Below are 18,347 nucleotides of genomic sequence, written 5' to 3'. Positions count from 1 at the left end.
ATTTACTTCTTTTTTGGTGGGTTTTTTGGTATTTTGTTCTGGTTTCGTTTTTTTCCTATTACTGTATAGAACTTCATTTAGCAGTTTGTGACCGAGGCTACAAGCTGAACTAGTCTAGAACCCTTTCTCCCTTGCTTTTGCTTGTCTGCAGCCCGAGAGACGACACCTCCCGCTCGGGGCCGAGGGGCTGGGTCGGCTCTGCTGAGCGAGCCGCGGGCGCCAAGGCGCAGCCAGAAGGAAACGGGAGGCCGGACCTCCCGGCGCTGGGGGGGCGCAGGCGCGGGGCGGAAGCAGCAGCGGCTCCTCCCCGCAGAGCCGGAGCTGGGCGGGCGCGGCCCATGGCGGCGCGGCGGGCGGGCCCCAGCGCGGTGAGGGGGCGGGGGGGCCGGAGCGGGCGGGGGGCGCGAACGGCTCCGTGGGGCTGCAGCGCGGGGGCCCGGCTGCGGGCTTGGAGGGCGGCGGCAGCCTGGCCCGCCTGAGCGCTGTTGCTGAAGGGATGTGGCGGGGCGCTCCCCGGCAGCCGCTGCTCCGGGGAGGCGGAGCTGAAGGGCGACGCGGGAGGGGAGATCGCGGGGAGCGGAGATCCCTGGTAGCGGAGCACCCTGGTACCTCGGCTCCTTACATCCCGCTCCGCTGCGGAGGCGGCGGTGCCCTCCCTGCTGCATCCCGCGGGAGGGGGGATGTAACCGGCCGCAGGGTCGCACGTTTCCGCCCATCTTTGCTGCGGAGGCAAGCAAGCATTTCCTCGTGTTTTTTCATATAAATCTCTCAAAACAAAATCTGCAAAGCTTTAACAGATCTGTAAAGGCTGCTTCAGTGTTTTTAAAGCATCAGGGACGTTTGAACCTTTTCTGCTCTGCATCCTGGAATGGACAGCCGGGGGGCTGGGTAGTTCGTTTTTCCCCCTGAGTTTCCAGGTGCGTCCCACCTGTGGCCTGGCTCAGGTGTGCAAACACAGTGGTTGACTGAGGCAGCGGCTGCCTGGTTTGTGGGAGTCTCGGTTTCGGGAGCACCGTTGGCTACGTTAGAGCACTCAGCGGCTCTTCTGTCAATAACAAAATGTCCATGGGAACCTGTCCCCAAACTCACCCTTTCTATAAAGTTTGGAGTGAGTTACTTCAGATTCTGTGAAATAGACCAAAGCTGATAGCTCTGTGGCAGAGCTAGGGACTGTCACACGGATGGACAGATGAGTATTCACCGCTGGCTACTAGCATGTGGTTTCCTTTGTTGCAAGGAATAAATGATACAGAAATCAATGCACTTCCCAGTTGTTTTGTAGAAGGTAATAAAATGGAGAGGTATTATACAATACAGACATACTATGGCACAGGCAGTGAATGCTGTATAAAAGGTTTGTGGGTTTTGTTTGTTTTTATGGGGTTTTTAGCTTTTAGTTTTTTTAAATACCAAGTATCTGCAATAAATAATTCATATTGTTTCTGAATATAGATGCAATAAATAGAAACAATAAAAGCAATGAGATCTGACTTTTACCAAGATGTTTTTCCTTTACGGTGCACCAGTATAGTGTGACCAGTTTGGAGATACTTACAGCTTTTTACTGGCTGGAACAGGCAGCAACAGACCAGTCCCCACCAGTTTGCTGGGTGCCACTTAGGGTGTGCAGTTCTCTACCTGTGTAAATGGCACTTGCTGTCAGTCTTCAGCATGGCCAAAATCCAAGTGGAGAGATTTGAGGTCTAATCCTACAAACCCTTCATTGCATGAGGCATCTCATTTGCTTTGGGTAAACAAACCAATGTAAAATTTGCATATAGGAACCTGTACCAGCATGCAGTTATGGGCTTTTTAGTGCAAGTAACATTTGCTGCTGTGGAACAACCTGCCATTGTTTCAAATGGGTGTAGTTCTGGGTCCTGACCCAGGGGCAGGAAGGTTCACATCCAGCTAATCCTGGCTGCCTGAAGTTTATTTTTAGTTCAGAATTAGCTGAGGTTCAATGTGAGCAGCGTGGGGGAGCATAGACCAGTTCACAGTGCCTCTTTCAGGGAACGACTTCAAATGATATGGGAAAGAAACAAGTGGTAAGTTTGTGGATCCTTGAGTCTTACCAGTCTTACAGCCCTTGTTATTTCTGGTATCAACTGAATTTTCTGAGCATGGGAAATACTTCTTTGTGTATATTCTTTCAATATAATTGTGTAGTACAAAATCTGAAAGTTAACTCCTTTTTCTAGATGAGAGAAAGGTACGAGCTCAGTGTCAAGTTATTATCAGGAGATACTTTTAGATTTTAGTTGCTTGACCTGCTGGTAAATATGTTCAAAATTATATGGAAAATTCCTATTTTATAATATTTAAAGGTATTTTCATAAGTGAGCTTATTTCCTTTTATTGTTTTTATTATTGTTCTGAATTTACATCTTCATTAATAGAACATACTTAGCTCACGTTGTGTACTCTACAATTATACTGAATGCTTAAATTATTGCAATATTTTGATATTTAAATAGAAGGACTAAAAAGCTTTCTAATGAAAGCAGTACCTTACATGAAAAGTGAAAATTATTGAAGCTGAAATGCCAGCCAAGGTTAGCTGTAGGTTCCTACTGCAGTGCCTGTGAGAACTCTGGTAAAGGCATATTATTCCAGCATCTTAAAAGATCCTGCTTTTATGTAACATCTCCATCAGGAATGTTTGGCCATTTAGGAGGCATACAGAGCAAAACATACCTTGGATGTTCTGATCTGAAGCTGTTTTCTGAGAGGTGGTTTCATACTGACAGAAGTTGACTTTTGCCACTCTTGTCTTTCAGTGCCCGCCTCGTGCCCTTCCTCCAGTGCCAAGGTAAAATCATTGCATTCTGTGGAACTGATCATGATGCTGTACTGCAGATTTTGAAAGTAATAACATTAAGAGAAATAAGTTTAATAAACATCTGAGTAGTAAAATTGCTTCTCTTGCTAATTTATTGTCCCAAAATGCTTTACAAGGAATGCAAAGAATTTAAAAGTTTTACAGAAGCCAAGAAATTTTACCATATTGCCTCAGTTTTAATACTTATGAGAGCTAAACCCTTTAAAATGTTTTAGATAAATATTCCAGTTTTAATGTCTAGTATAGTTTAATTGTTGTCCTTTTTACTCTTCTTCCTCTCTTTTATTTTGGGTTCTTTAGTTTATTTGAATCACAAATCCTTTAAAACAGGAATTTCTGCAATTAGACTAGATATTCTTTAACAGGGTTATAGGTATCTATTAGTTTGATGTAGCATAGAGAAAAAATTGGGCTTTTTTTTTCAGTGTGGAAGGAAAAGCAATTATATAGTTTTTTATGACATGGTACTTCAGAATTCCTTCAAAGTACCTGAAAGTAAATGCGATGTTTATGATTGTCGACAGATAGTGTCTTTTTAGTGATGTATGGGCTCAAATGTTTCATAACATTTGTTGGTTTGTTATATATCAGGCAGTAAGACAAGTTTTAATTAGCCAGGTGATTAAAGCTTTTAATCTGATCCCCAGCTAGGCAATCAAGAAACTGTGCATAGTCACTAACAAGTGTTGAATGTTGCTGATTGCTTCGTACCCTTAACCCGTTGTACACAACTGCTCATAAAAAGGAGTGGGGATAAGAAAATGAACCATAAAAGCAGCAGTGTGAATTTCACAGTTGTGAATTGTAATTGATTCAAAACTAACTTTCTTTTCATCTTTTTACACTGCTCGTCAACAACTTTTCTTCTTCAATATGAAGTGGAAACCAAGGTGAGTTATTGAAGAGAACTACAAACATTGGTAGTTCCTTCTGGTGCGACTCATTCTCTCTTTGAAGATAGAGCCTTTTCCTAAATGCAGGCTGATTATTTAAACTGTGCTACCATTGTTAGAACTGTCGTTTTTCTTTGCTCTCTTTAATGTTTGCTGTTTCCATTAAGGTAACTGAACTGTTACTGTGCTTTAAACAGTAAGTTTATTTTTCAGAGCATTATTCAGAGTATTTCAGTTTATCACTTAACACACATGCATGTGTGTATGGAGCCTTTGCTGCACATAAGACTTCTTACCCTGATTTCTTACCCTGTTTTCCTACCATCTTCTGTACTCCTCCTCCTTGTGTGAACTGGTGAATTGTCATTTTACCTGTAAAAGACAAAGGATGTCATAATTTGTAGAAAAGAATCTATTTCTTAACTTGCAATAGGATGGCTCTTAAAAAAAGGAAATGGAGGTTTCTCCTTCCTGTGCACCCATACTTCTCTGTTTTATGTTATGTAGATGAAATTCCACTGAGTCGTCCCAAAAAAAAGAAATCCAAAGGAAAGACTCCATTAGGTAAGGTCCTTCCGAGACTGAAAACTCTTCTTTTATTCCTACTATTTTTTCCTTTCTAGCTTCTTTGCGTAATTCATTAAATAGTCATTTCCAGCTGTAAGCTGCTTATGCTGAGTGTATTAAGCACTTGAATTTTTGAATGAACTGAGATGAAACTCGTTTAGCAATTTGACTCAATTTCAATTCTTGGCCAAATAAAGTCACAAGTTAATCACTCCATTATCACTGAAGAGCTGATTCTCAAAGATGATTAGCATCAGAGCTTTGTATTTTTACAAGAAACAGATTGGCAGAACAAGCATATTGTTTTAAGCAAGATTGTAAGTCTGATCTATTTTGATAGGATCTAGTGGATTTCTGTAAACAGTTGACATGGGTCCATGTAAAAGTTTGATGAGTAAACCTCCTTTATTTGCTTAAAAGTGAGGCCTCACTGACAGACCTTTAAATACAACAAGTAGAGCTGTTGCTAGCAGGATATCCTAAGGATTAAGTTTTGTTTACTGTTTTTTTCTGTGAGCTGAAAGATGGTGCAAAGTACACCTTGACTTTTGCCATTACTTTGCTGGTTAATTTTGCATTTTAGCACAATAAAGGTTTGTAAAAGGTGGGTAAGCTTGAGCTTGAAGTGGAAACAAAGATTCAGTGGTTACCGTAAAAACTGCAGTCCTTGAAAGAGCTATTAAAAAATACGTGTGATGTAAAGTGGAGAAGTAATTTTGTCTTTCTGCATCTGATCATGCAAATTGATGCTACTACACTATAATATGAATTTATGTTAACCTCTCACAGAAATATAATTCTTCCAAAGTATAATAATTCATGTCTTAGACCGGAGTAAATATCCTTCTGTGGGTTTTTCTGCACCTTCTTTATTCTTGTGCTGTATTTTTAGCATTTAAATTTTCCTTTGATGTGATGCCATTTTGCCTTAGCATATATCTGTGTGGATCACCTTGTAATAAACTGGTAATTCTTCCTTACATTATAATCTTTGCACATAGAAAAGAGAAATATAGAGGTGTAGTTCTTCCCTGTGGTGGATTTTTTTCAGACAGTCCTCTGCTGTATGCCCAAATGAGAATTGTGCTACTTCTTGGGTACTTAAATTCCCTCCTAAGCATGAACTGTTACAGTGAAATACCTTTGTCTATTTCTGCTTCTCATCACTGATTCCCAGCTCCTGTATTTCCTAGCCAGTGCATTTTCATCTCAGTTGTTTCTCAGCTGGGCAACAATGTAGGAAATGGCAGCTTTCTCTTGCCTGTTTCTCAGTGGCTCTGAATTCAGGCTGCTGGATCTTTTCATGTGGTTTTTAGATGGCATTGTGCAAGCAGCGGTTCGTCGGCAGTCTGAAAGCAGCGAGCCCCTGACCCCTGAACCTCCTGATGCCCCTCCTCAGAGGAAACGCAAGAAGAAGAAAGTACCTACTGGTATGTGAAATAGTTGTAGATGGGAAAGAGCAGTAAATAAAACTTGGTAACACAGTAATATGACTGGACAATGTGTATTTTGGTTTAAAACATTTCATGTGCTTCTGTACTTAAAACAGCTGAAAGTAATCTCTGGGTGAGTGGTAGCTTAGAGTTTCACATTCTGGTTTCAGATTGCATAGGGCACAAACCTCCATGAAAATCATGGCAATAGTGTTTTGGAAATTATGTAATACTTTATATCATTCAAAGCTCAGAAGATCATTGCTTTTCTTGCCACTCTTTTTATATAATAACTATTTACATATTTAGGTGAACGTGTTTCCATTTTTATGAAAGCTCTGAAACTTTCGTGTTGGGTTGTTTTTTTTTAATCTTCAGATTCGGAGACCTCTTTTACCCAGCAAAATGTGGCATCCCTATTTCAGAATGGAAATGGCATGGATGTCCCTGAAGCTGAAGAAACGGTGATCCGCAAACAGAGAAAAAGAACAAAGTGAGACAAAACTAGTATAGCTCAAAATTCGGAATAACTGTGACAGTGAATGTGGCTGAGGAGCATTTTAATTGTCATTTTACAAAAATGAGAATCTTGAAGCCCACAATACCATTCAGCCTCTGTGCTGTTCTTTCCAGGGTTAAGATCTAACTTTTTTCACTTCTTTGTTCTATGCATACCTGGATGCGTTACAGCTCGGAATACATTTTCATGAGCCTAATAGTTCAGTCACAGACATGAAAAAAATTAGAATGAATGTGGAACTACTTTCTCTCATTCTTACTATCTTAATTTTATGAGAGTTAGTATTTTTTCCCCAATTGTTCTAATATGTTCTAATTGTTAATCTCTTATGGAATTAATCCTACGGTTTTGGTCAACTAACTCCATGAGAACCTTAGTCCTTAAAATTATAAACAGGGTAATATTATACAGGCCTGATCAGTTCTTATCAGTCAGGTTAGACAAATGTTCATAGGAGCCTTTGGATTTTACACATTACTTCCTATTCTTTCTCTGTCCCATTGTGTGTTCTGTGCCAACAGGAAACCTCGGCCAGCTGAAACGCACAGTTCCAATGAGCTGGAAGTGGAGGAGGAAGACATCATTGAAGATGAGCACAGAAAGAGCCCAGATCAGCAGCCTGTGTTTGCTGCTCCCACTGGAATTAGTCAGCCTGTTAGCAAAGTGTTTGTTGAAAAAAATCGTAAGTTCTTCTAGAGATTTAAGTAATTTAAGAATATTCTTGCGATTAAAGGAAGAATTATTGTATCTAAAATCCAAATACTGTAGTATTGGGAAGAATTTTTTTAAAGTTTTCCAAAACAAAAATTTGGAAATAAATATACATGATAGTTTTTCAACAGTGAATGCTAGTGTTGCTGTGCTGGTATATTTGGTTGAATTTTTTAATTCCATGGTGGGGGTGAAAAAGGTTTCAGAATACCCAGCTGAGCTCTTTTGACTTAATATTATCCCAGTACCTTGAGAAGAAATGATTACTTACAAAAAGTCTTTCAAGTGGAAGTGTTTTAGCAAGGTATTGGGGTTTTTCTGTTGTTTTGTTTGGGGTTTTTTTGTCCCAGGAAACACTTGAGTAATTTCCCAAAGTGCTTTGCACATTGTTAAATCCATAGCCTGGCCCACCAGGATGCATCACTCTGACCAGAGGAATCCTGTATCAGTGTAAGCTGACAAAGGGCAGGAAGTGGGGAAAAAATTTTTTCTAGTGGGAATTCTGATGCTTACAGCTTTTTAACATTAATAAGTATTAATGAGAAATTATGAAGAAAGGAAACAGAGCTCTCTAAAACTGATTTCCTTATCCTTTCAGGGCGCTTTCAGGCAGCTGACCGTGCAGAATTTATTAAAACCACTGAAAACATCGATGTACTTCTGGACATGAAGGCTTCATGGACTACTAGAGATGTTGCCCTCTCAGTGCACCGAAGTTTCAGGTGAAAGATAAATATTCCAATGTAAATAAACATAAATCAGGGGTTTGGTTTTTGTTTGGGTTTTTTTTCCTCCCTGAAAATTAGTGTCTTTCCTCTATAGTTGTGATGTATTTTCATTTCTTTCTGATATTCCTAATAAACGGTGGTTCAGGCTGCAAAAGGTATAAAGTTTATCAGTCCTCTTACTGATACCAGCTTTTGGTATTTGTTGTCAAGAGAATGTATTTCTAGTTTAGACATTACATGTGAAATACAGCTTATAAAAAGGATAACTAAGAAAGCCGTATTGCAAAGATTCAGACAAAATCTGAATAACAAGAGATTGAGCTGAAAACCAAAATATTAGTCGCCTACAGAAATGCATTAGAAAATAAGACTGACCCATCACGTGTATCACTAGAATAAAAATACCTGAATTCAGATAGTTCTCAAATATAAATCCTGGTTGGTGAAAAACAGGGAGGAGTGAAATTGGACTGGGGGGATAAGCTTGCACATAACAGCAAAAACATTGTGTATTTTTTTAATAGGTGGTTGTATTGTGATAGAGAATGGGAAGATAACAGCCATTTTCTTCTTTGGTTTTTTGTCTGGAAGCCTGTGCTTCCTTCTCAAGCTTTTCCTTAGCAATGAAGATAATGAAAAGATTGCCTTGGGGACAAGTCAGAACATTGTGTAAGTGTAAGGGGCAGTGGTCTTGGGAAACTACAGGCAGCTACAAGTGGAAGTATTTGATTCCTGTAGCTGTAATGAAGGGAAGGCAAAACATCTTTGTTTTCTTTAAGCTCTCAGGTTCTGGTGCACTCTGTGAAGGGAGGAAGCAGAACTCTTGCTTATAATTTTTAAAACTAGATCAGAAAAAGCACTCAGAAACAATCTCTGAAAGGCTTTGAAAAGCAGGGTTGAACAGATGGATTCATAGGCCTTTTCTATCTGTAGTTATTTCAAGATGTTAAAACTGGTCTAATGTGCTTTCTTCCATTCAGGGTGTTTGGCCTCTTCAACCATGGCTTCCTTGCTGGTTATGCTGTATGGAACATCGTGGTTATCTACATTTTGGCAGGAAAGGAGCTTTCCATGGTTTCTAACCTGCTTGAACAGTATAAGACAATAGCATACCCAGCTCAAAGTTTGTTCTATTTGTTGCTGTCTATCAGTACAGTCTCAGCCTTTGACAGGTAAAATATATTTGTATTTGAAAGGTGTATATAATTTGTGTATAAGATATTCCTTTCTCCTTTCTATGGCACGTTTTGATTTGCTGTTGATGATTTGATTGATATGCTTAAAGAATGATTTTTCTTAAGGCTGACTGTACAAAGAAAGGGTGTACTTGTGCATCCAGACCTTTGGTACTCATTTCTGTCCAGTGCTTGCACTGTGCTTCAATGTGCTGCTGCTGTTTGTGTGATCAGGAGGTGAAACAAATATAAGAGCTGACTTGCTTTTTGGAGGTGGGGCTGTGAAGAGGGGTAGAGAACAACAAATGTTTCTATCAGGCTGCTTTTCATATGAATCCATTCCCTAGTTAGGTTTGAAACAGCTGTGTGAACAGTTTTCCTGGCTTAGCTGGGGTTTCTGCATTACAGATTAAGAGTGGGAATGAAAAGAAAGAAGCTCAAAAAAGATCATAAACTAGACTAGATTCATGGATGTTACAAAATGTTTCTTTTAGTTACAGGTAAAATAAGCCAGGGGAGGAGTTGGTGCTGTGGAAAAAACGGTGACTTTTTTTCCTAGAAGGATGGCAGGGAGGAGTCCCAAGTTATTCATATTTGCTCCTGTAAGCAGTGAAAGCAGTTACATTAGCATGGACACTGAACTGAATGGCAAGGATTAGAGGGGACAGATGTCACCATGTTCTCCCTGTTTCAGGAAGTCTGCAGTGTGAAAGCTACAGACCTCATGGAACATCCTCCTTTGTTTCAGTCTTTCTTGGAATTGGTATAATGGGGACCATTGCCATGTGTGGGATGTAGTTGTATATTAAGACGCTGTTACAGAAGCAGAAAAAATACCTTGCAAAAAGTAAAAGAACGATAGAATACTTGTTAGAGGAACAATATGATTGTCTTACTAGGCTATGTTAATGACTTTTGATTTTGTTACCAGGATTGATTTGGCAAAAGCATCAGTTGCACTGAGGGGCTTTCTTACCCTAGACGCAGCAGCACTAGCTGCTTTCTGTAAGTATTTTGAAGGGGATAGGAAGCTGTCCAGAAAACATGGTAAATGGAAAACTCCTCCATACTCTTTTTAGTGAAATCTTCCTCCCAGGTTATTTTCTGCTTTAGAATAAATTACTTGCTCAGTAGTTGATAGTAGCAAAGGCCATAAACAGTTTGTTCCATATTTTTTAAAGGATTTGCAATAGTAGCATTAGTAAGCCTGTTAGTGAGATAGTTCTTTTCCATTTCTCAATACAGAACACAAGCTTAACAAAAAAACAGAATCACAAGATGCAACCTTTGATGTAGCTCATGGATTGCAAAAGTGCAGAAACCAGACTTTGATGTGTCAGGGGAATGTTAAAGAAGAGGGAATGAATTAGAGGAGACTGTCACTGGAGGCAGTGGAGTGAAAGGAAAGAAAATGTAGTGCTTAGTACCATGTCATGATGAGACAGCATTTTGTGAGTTTGTATCTGACACTACTAATTCCATTTCTTCCAGTGTACTTTGCGGCTCTTATCTTATCCTTAAGCCAGCAGATGACATGTGACAGAATCAACCTCTACACACCACCTTCGGAAAATGGCAGTATCTGGTAGGAAACAAGAAATCACTTCTGTAAATTATAACATAGCTCACTTAGGGACCCTTGTCAAACTGGCAGACTGAAGCAGTTGAAGATATGTAAGAAATTATTGGTGAAGGATTTTATTTCTGAACCTGCCTTTGTTTGAGCTTGTCCTGAATATTTGATATTTTCACTGAAAAATAAAAACTCAAAGATGAGTTTGGTCACATTGGTTGCAAATCCATTGTACCTCAAACAAGAGTTGGAATGATGCTGGAAATGTCATCTGGCAGGAACCTTAAGAATCTCTTTTGCTTGAGAAGTGGGACCCTACTGAGGTAACCATTTTGGGTTCAAGGGCAGGACATTCTATATAGACAGTCAACACTGTTTTTGAAGGAGTCTGCCACAGATGTATGGGCATAGCAGACACAGCTGGCATTTAAATATAAACCATTGATTCATGTTAGGTGATCCCATCCAAAACTGTTACTTTCTGAAGTACCTATCAATAGACTTAAATTCTAGTAGCACGAGTTTTTAAAGTAAACCAGGAGAAGTAAAACAAAGGCACTTATGTGAAAGTTTGCTGGTTTGGGCAGTTAGTTTTGGGGGGGACAGGGGTTTAGGGTTTCTATATAAATGTTTGTTGAGTTGTTTATTAAAAAGCCTAGATTCTCTAGGCTACCATAACCTGCTACTGGTACAACAGTAAGAAAATTTTCAGCTAGTGTAAATCATTCCTTCTTAAAATCCTATCTCATCCACCCTGCAGCATCTGTGCACAAGTCCTTGCATTGGCTTCCACACAGATTTACTGACTTGCTGTTCATGTGCCTTGCTGACTCGTGAGCAAGTGCTTAAAAATAAGGTTGACAGAAGGCATTTTGTAAAATTTGACCATGCATTTTGATTTTTGTTGTCTTTCTCTTGACCAAGGAAAGGAATTTTTTTTTTGAAATACGCAAATGGACTTTCTCAATGAGATTATGGGGTTTCTTAGCTGAGTCACTGTCTTTGGTAATTGTTCTCTTTACCAGGCCTTTGCAATGCAAGACCATCATGATGGTACAAGTAGCTCTCTTTTCACATCTGGCTTAGCAAACTTGTTTTGATGATACTCTGTTGAAATTATTATTGTAACTTCTAAGTACCAGTGATGGCTGATGGTTTGATGTGTCCTTCCCAGGACTGCAGGTACAGAGGAAGAAATTGTTCATTCATGGGTTGTGGTGAATCTCGTAGTGTCTGTTCTAGTTGGGACAAGTTGGATCTTCTTGTCTTCCCGACCAGAGTTAGACCACAGTGAAGGTAGGAAACATTAATAGGCAAAATGTTGTTTATTCAAGTTGGTTTTTTAATGTGCTGTGCTCTGCATTTGGTGTTCAAGCTAGTCCTGAGAAACTTTGTAACTGAGGAAGAACAAGTATCTCCTAGCAACCTTCCACAGCAAATGCTTCTTAGGATGTGTCTGTGTTTAGTTTTATAAACATTAACTCAAAAAGAAACGCTTTATTTATCCTGTCTGAAGCAACATGAATTTTGAAACATTACAGTGTCTCTTTTCAATGAAGAGAAAAATAATGCAAAATACTTTAATAGTATTTTAAATATTTGAAATGTATTTATTCTACTCGTGTCTTAGAAAAGTCCCTAATGTTATTAATGTTCCTTCTGCAAGTGCTTAATGTGTTACAAGTTCAGTATTGTTTTTAGTAGAACATTGCAGTAGGCTTTGACTCCCAAGCTTTGAAAAGTCAGATCTGTGCTTGCAGAACAGGACTTCAAATGAGGACTGCTTGTGCTTGCTCAGGCTGGAGGAGAGGGAAAGCAGGTTCTTCTCATAGAAGAAACTTGGCTAGAAACTAGGCCTTCTTCATTTTGTGTTCCACCTGGGATCCAAAGGTGTGTCATAACTCAGCATTCCTGTCAAGTGCATGCAGCCTGTCACTTGAAGGTATGCTGTACATAAAAATCCTAAGTTTCAGCTTAAAAGTCAACAGGTATCTTAGGAAAACCATGAACTGAAGCACAGATTTGTGTTTGGGAGACTGAGGCTTCAACATGCCCCTTCAAATTACTTTCGAATTTTAATGTACAGGTGTCTGTATTTCAGCTGGCTCCAGTTACTATGTTTATTTCTAATAACTCATTTAATGAGTTAAAAAAAACCAAACAACTAAGTGGCAGCCTTTACAGTCCTCAATGTTAAAATTTATGATAGATGCTTAAATAATATTTAAACCCCCTGTTTTAAATAATAAAGACTTGCTTGAGGAATCCAGTGGCAGAATTTTACTCAGGTTTTGATTAATTTTTTTGGTATTTACATGTGCCTACTAAGATTGGAATACCACTTCAGAAATTTCTAGAGAGAAATTCATTAGGACTTAGTCCAAATAGCAGAGAAAGCTTAGTCTCCTAAGGATGGGGTAGCAAATCATGTGGCTCTCAAACTTGAGAGGATAAACCACATTACTGCATGTACTGTAACTACCATGCTGCCAAGCTGTTGACAAACACTGGGCAATATGCTGGATGTGCAGGCAGCAAGACAGAAAGCACTCTTGTGCTGAGGTGCAGTATAGGTAGAACCCAGACAGGAGAAAACTCTGCCCTCAGCAGCACAGAGCAGCACAAGGGCTACTTCATGAGATGCTTGGTGTGCATAGCCAATTTCTCCACAAGGAGTTCTTCACTGCTGACCTCGGGCTGTTTCCCAGGCCTGAGGTGCCGTGGTGAGAGCTGTGAGCAAGTACCATTCATGCATGATTCTTTCTAAGCCAGGTTCTAGTGCTGCTAACTTAACACTGTGAAACACAGAGCAGAGACATCTAAAAATGAACAAGCCTCTAAACAGAAGTCTTCCTTCCTGAGTCTGACACTCTCAAAACTTTAACAATCCCTCAGTCTACTTCAGAGTTGTGTTTCAGTCTCCATGTTGAATGCATGATGGTGCTACACATGATCAACTGCTAACACTGTCACCAATTCTGTTAATTTTGGGGAGCAATAGTTTTCTAAAAACATTGGTGGCCCTTGCCATTGCAGAGTTGTTGATTATATATTGGAATGAAAAGCAGGAGGCTTGGGAGAATGCTAGGGTGCTTTTCAGGAATAATGGAATTGTATTCAGGTGAAAGTTTCAAAGAAAACATAATTTTTCCCTTTCTCTTTTAGAATTGATGTTTCATTCTGAAATTGAGGAATTTCCTCAGGGAGATGTCATACCCAGAGTCCAGCCATAAGTGGGACAAGAATCTGCAAATATTGTAGCTCTGACTGATGGCTCAATATGTTGTGTATTATAGCTATGTATTATAATTTTCATAAAGAAAAAAATGTATTTTTATATTGTATATATTTAATGTTGATCTTTTTATATGTATGTTACTGTTTCCAAATATGATTGAAAACTTTTATACTTTGCTTTTTATTTTACAAAGCAGATTATCCCTAGTGCATAAAGTCAAGGTGATTTTGTAAATATTGCTACCTACATAGCCAGACACTAGAGGGATGCAGAAGATCAGGTTCAGTGCTTTTTTGACTACTATACAGTCTTCAACAACCTACTTTTGTTAGTAATGCTGACAGCAATTAGATTATCTGATTTGATTAAATATTTTCTAGAGATTAAAAAAAAATCTTATGACAAAAGTAGTCTAAGGAAAATTTATAACAAAACAGAGTTAGGAAGCATAAACCCCACCAAGTTAGTAAGCTTAAAATAATCTACATTTATTTCTCATAAAAAAAAATATTTTCTAGAATAAAGGATTAAATTGACAGGGATTTTGTTTAACAATCCATAGAAGAGGACACTTTTTAAATCTTCATTTAGTTCTCTTGACAAAGATCTTGATGATAACAAGTTCTTACAGGTTGATGTAGATACAAGACAAAGAAGTTTTAATGTTGTGAGAGTTTGGTCAGTTAAATACATCTTCTAATCAAACAGGGTGTTTTTGTGTTGCCAACAGGATGTATCCATGTCCTGTAATTTCTCAGCAGTCAGGAAGTGTAACTATTACAAAGCCACTCACAAGAATAGTGTTCTGATTTCTCCTTACCTAGAATGGCAAGAGCAATCGTTTTATTCACTGCTCTTTCTAAACAAACTTGGATTTCATAGATGTTTAAAATGTTCCTACTTCTACCTATTTTGGTGGAGATTGTTTTCTGCCAAATTGTTGGTTTGTGATAGGATAGAATGGGAAACTTCTTCCTAAAATTACAAGAAAATGCTTATTAAAGCAACCCAAAAACTCTGCAGCAATCCACCTTCTATGCAGGGACCTATTAGTAACTGTGGCAGGTGGTGGGTTTTGCTGATGAGAACTAACATTCCTTTTCCTTTATAGTGGCAAATGAAAGCATTGCAGATACAAATAAATACAGATGTATTGCAGGACTAAATTATCTCCTTAGTAGACACAGACAAGGTCTAGTTTGAAAACCAGTTATCAAGAAAATATCACCTAAAGCCCCAAACCTGTTTGTGTATGTTACTTAACATGTTGATTTTGCCTTGTTTGATGTAATATGTGTGTCTGTGGGTGGTTGTAAAAGGGGCACACTTGTCAAAAGTTCAGTGGAGAATTACTGAACTTTTTAGTAGTGAAGTTAAGAGTAGCCAAATAAGACTTGAAAGGAAATGTCAAAGAGCTTTCAAAGCTTTCTGTGCTAACTTTCTGTGCTGTTACCTGACTTGCTTCAAAACAAACATGGGAATGTGAATAACTAGGGCCCTATTGAGGACCTGTGTTCTCTTGTGTCCATTCAGCAAATTTAAGTTGCTCAGAAATTCAGTGTTCATGACATCTTTTAAATGCTGTGGTAATCTTGACAGGGAGAGAAAAGAGATCTACAAGAACTAAAAGATGTTCTGCAGCTGTTGGCTGGATTCTGAGGCATTCCGTTTGTTGTGGGAAGGAGCCCTTAACCTCTTTTGTAAATTGTTATGGCTCTTGTGTCTGTATTTTTGTAAAACTAGAACTAAATTATAGCTGGCACTGCATCATACATTAAAATGGAGAGATTCAGCGTACTGGGCTCCTTCAGTTGTGCACTGGATGTTCTTGCCATGATTTGGCTGTAGGAGATGAAGAATGAGACAGGAAGTGTTCCCATGTAGTTTGCCACCACACTTTCTCCTGATGTTGTGTGTTTGCTTGCAGAATCACTGACCTCCTGAAGATGAGATTATTAATGGCATGGCTACGTGACTTCTTTCATCTTGGTATGGTCAGAAGTATAATTTTGCCCGTAAAATATGGAGCTCAGCAAAAGTGTCCTAAGGCATCACATTAGTACAGGAAAAACTTGGATAACATCTTTGCTTGATTTCTGACATTAATACTAGGAATTGGCCTTCCAACTATCCCTTGGACAAAGTGATGCCAGCCAAGAGCCAGATTAATTCTTATTGTGAAATTAGTAGTTTTTAGATGGTTGAGCAGGGATTCAGTTAATGAACTTAATGTGATCAGTATTTCAAGCCAGGCTTGCCTTTCCAGTGTATCTTTTTAGGAGGGTCTGAGTATATCCATATTTAAATTAATGAGTTTTGAGGTTGCCATATAAAAACAATAAACAGTTTTACGGCTAATTATCTATTTTACAAAATACTTTTCATTCAATTAAGCCTCACAGGGGAATATGAGTTTAACTGAGCTTTTTTTTTTAGTTTCTTGGAAAGTTTTAGAACAAGTTTACAAAATTGATGTTTAATTATAGAACATGCAATATTTGTAGAAGCCTTAACTGAAATGCCTTTGTGCATTTCCATATCATCGTTTTTACTGCATTTGTGTTAATGAAAAAAATTACAGATATGTTGGTGCCAAGTTCTTGTTTTTACATATATGAAACAATTAAACAATTGCTGTAAACTAGATAGAAATGATGGTATTACTTTGTCTTGTTTCCAGTTGTTTAGTCTGTTTAAAATAAATCAGTCTGTCTGAGGATTTGGCGTGGGTGACTGGGGCTGTCTGGGGCTGCTCCAGACTTGGGTGGACAAAAGTCCAGCCTGAAGAGGCTGGACCCAGTGGGCCTCTGGAGGCCCTCCAAAGCGAAATTGCTTTAATTACTTAAATTGTTGTAGTTATTTAAAATTTGGTAAATTTTGACTTGTTTTAAATGTTACTCTCTCAAGGCAGCTTTCTCAACATGAAGCCTGGTGACATTAATTTGCAGTGTCTTTTTAAAGTAGTCTTGGTATTGCTGCGGTAACCTTTAGGACAGTTATCATTAGGTGAGAATTACTCGCTTGTATATTTCCAGCAGAATTAATTTAAAATGACTGAAGGCTTTGGGAGATGAGAGAAAACCATCAGGTACATACCTATAGTTAAGCCTAAGCCTTACCTGTCTCTTCCTTTTTCCTCAAAGCGGTGTGGAAGGTGCTCTTGCATTCCTCAGCGAGGCTATGCTTGAAACTGCTGTGTAAGTCCACAGATACTTGCAGAAAGACTGTTTCCCCTGGGTGTTATTTTTGTACTGTGTCCCCGGGGCTGCTCGCTTTCTTCACGGAGGGCAGGGAGGGCTCCCAGCCTCCCGCTTGAAACACGCCGGTTGCTGCTTCTGAAGACAGGTGCTTTAGGGGATGTTTTTTCCTGCGGTGTGTCGCCCTCCCGTCCCCGGTGCCTTTATTTAGCGAGCAGCTTGTCCGGCCCGGTCACCCCGCTGCCCCTCAGCCCTCAGCGGCTTTCCCGCCCTGCGGCGGTAACGGCCGCCGGGGGGCGGTGGCGGGGCCGCCATGTCGGACTCGGCCCGAGCGAACCGGCCGCGCTGCCGTCGGTGATTGCGGCAATGTGATCCTAAGGGAAACCCAGTCAAAAAGAAAAAATTCCCATGAACCAAGCTGCTTGCTTTAATAATTCTGTATTTGAAATTTATGTAACCTTTTCTTCAAACTGTAAAAGTTGTAGAGCCCTCCCTCGCTGAGAGTTCCCTGTACAGTTCCCCAGTACTGTATTCAGTAAAATGGAAGAGCACACGGCTTTTCAGATGGATACAGGCAGGCCTCAAACAGTGACACAGAAACAAAAAGCAAGATCTTCTTGTGGATAAACATCCACACCCACTGCCAGATGTAATAGTTAACCCCCATAGTGAAAATTAACAGATTAATGTACTGAGGGGGAGGAGGGGAAGGAGGTGGGAAGCCCTCTCCACCCCTTCTCACCCCAACAAACACATAAAACTCAAACCAAATCTCAAAACAACCCCCCCCCAAAAAACCCAAACCAAACCAACCAACAACCATTTTTGAAAAAAAAAGGGGGAAAAAAAGAAATAATGGTAAACTTGAATTTGTTAAAAAGTCTCTTTGTTCATAAGAACAAAGTCTGAAACAGTAAAATTCTTCCATTTTAAATGCTTGTGATGCTGATATTCAAGCAGGGCATCTTTGTAGGCCGTGGCTCACCTTTACAGCAAATTGCCCAAAATGTGTCATTTTACAAGTCCAGCATAAGGAAAAAGAAAAGTTGCCAAAAAATCCTGACTGGAAGTCAAAAGAGAAGCAATGTAGAGAAATGTGCCATGCCATGCCACCAACATCTGGGTCAAATATTAATAAATATGCTATTTAAGAAGGAAAACCAAACTACTTTGTCCTCAAAACTAGCTTGAGGAAATACAGTAATGTTGTAAAGAAAAATCATGAAAAGTATGCTGAACCACCTTTTTCAACATCACATGCTGCAGGCTCCAAGGATTCAAAATCATGTGTTCTCCCATGATAAGGAAAACCTGAAGCAGAAAGTGGAGCAGGTAAAAGAGCATGACAGCCAGCCAAATATATTGTTCCACAAGTCTGTAATGGCTCCATCAGCTACTGTAGGTAGCTCAAACCAGGAAAGCATTAACCTCATCTTTAACTGACTTGCCAGATTTCACATGGGCAAAAGG

At 39.4% G+C, this 18,347-nt stretch overlaps 1 protein-coding gene across 1 annotated transcript; it reads left to right on the top strand.

Moving 5' to 3' along the window:
• Positions 1 to 317: 317 nt before the first annotated feature.
• TMEM237 (transmembrane protein 237) lies at positions 318 to 16,784 on the top strand. The gene is made up of 13 exons (XM_069022167.1): positions 318 to 368; positions 2,781 to 2,812; positions 3,722 to 3,732; positions 4,243 to 4,299; positions 5,619 to 5,732; positions 6,114 to 6,228; positions 6,777 to 6,937; positions 7,565 to 7,688; positions 8,675 to 8,866; positions 9,801 to 9,874; positions 10,361 to 10,454; positions 11,617 to 11,738; positions 13,608 to 16,784. Exons 1-13 carry the CDS (start codon positions 339 to 341, stop codon positions 13,673 to 13,675), a joined length of 1,194 nt encoding a protein of 397 aa, XP_068878268.1. The 5' UTR covers positions 318 to 338; the 3' UTR covers positions 13,676 to 16,784.
• The last annotated feature ends 1,563 nt before the right edge of the window (positions 16,785 to 18,347 follow it).

Source organism: Aphelocoma coerulescens, chromosome 7 (assembly GCF_041296385.1).
Source record: "Aphelocoma coerulescens isolate FSJ_1873_10779 chromosome 7, UR_Acoe_1.0, whole genome shotgun sequence".
Lineage (NCBI taxonomy): Eukaryota > Metazoa > Chordata > Aves > Passeriformes > Corvidae > Aphelocoma > Aphelocoma coerulescens.
This window is presented reverse-complemented; position numbering and strand designations above follow the sequence as displayed.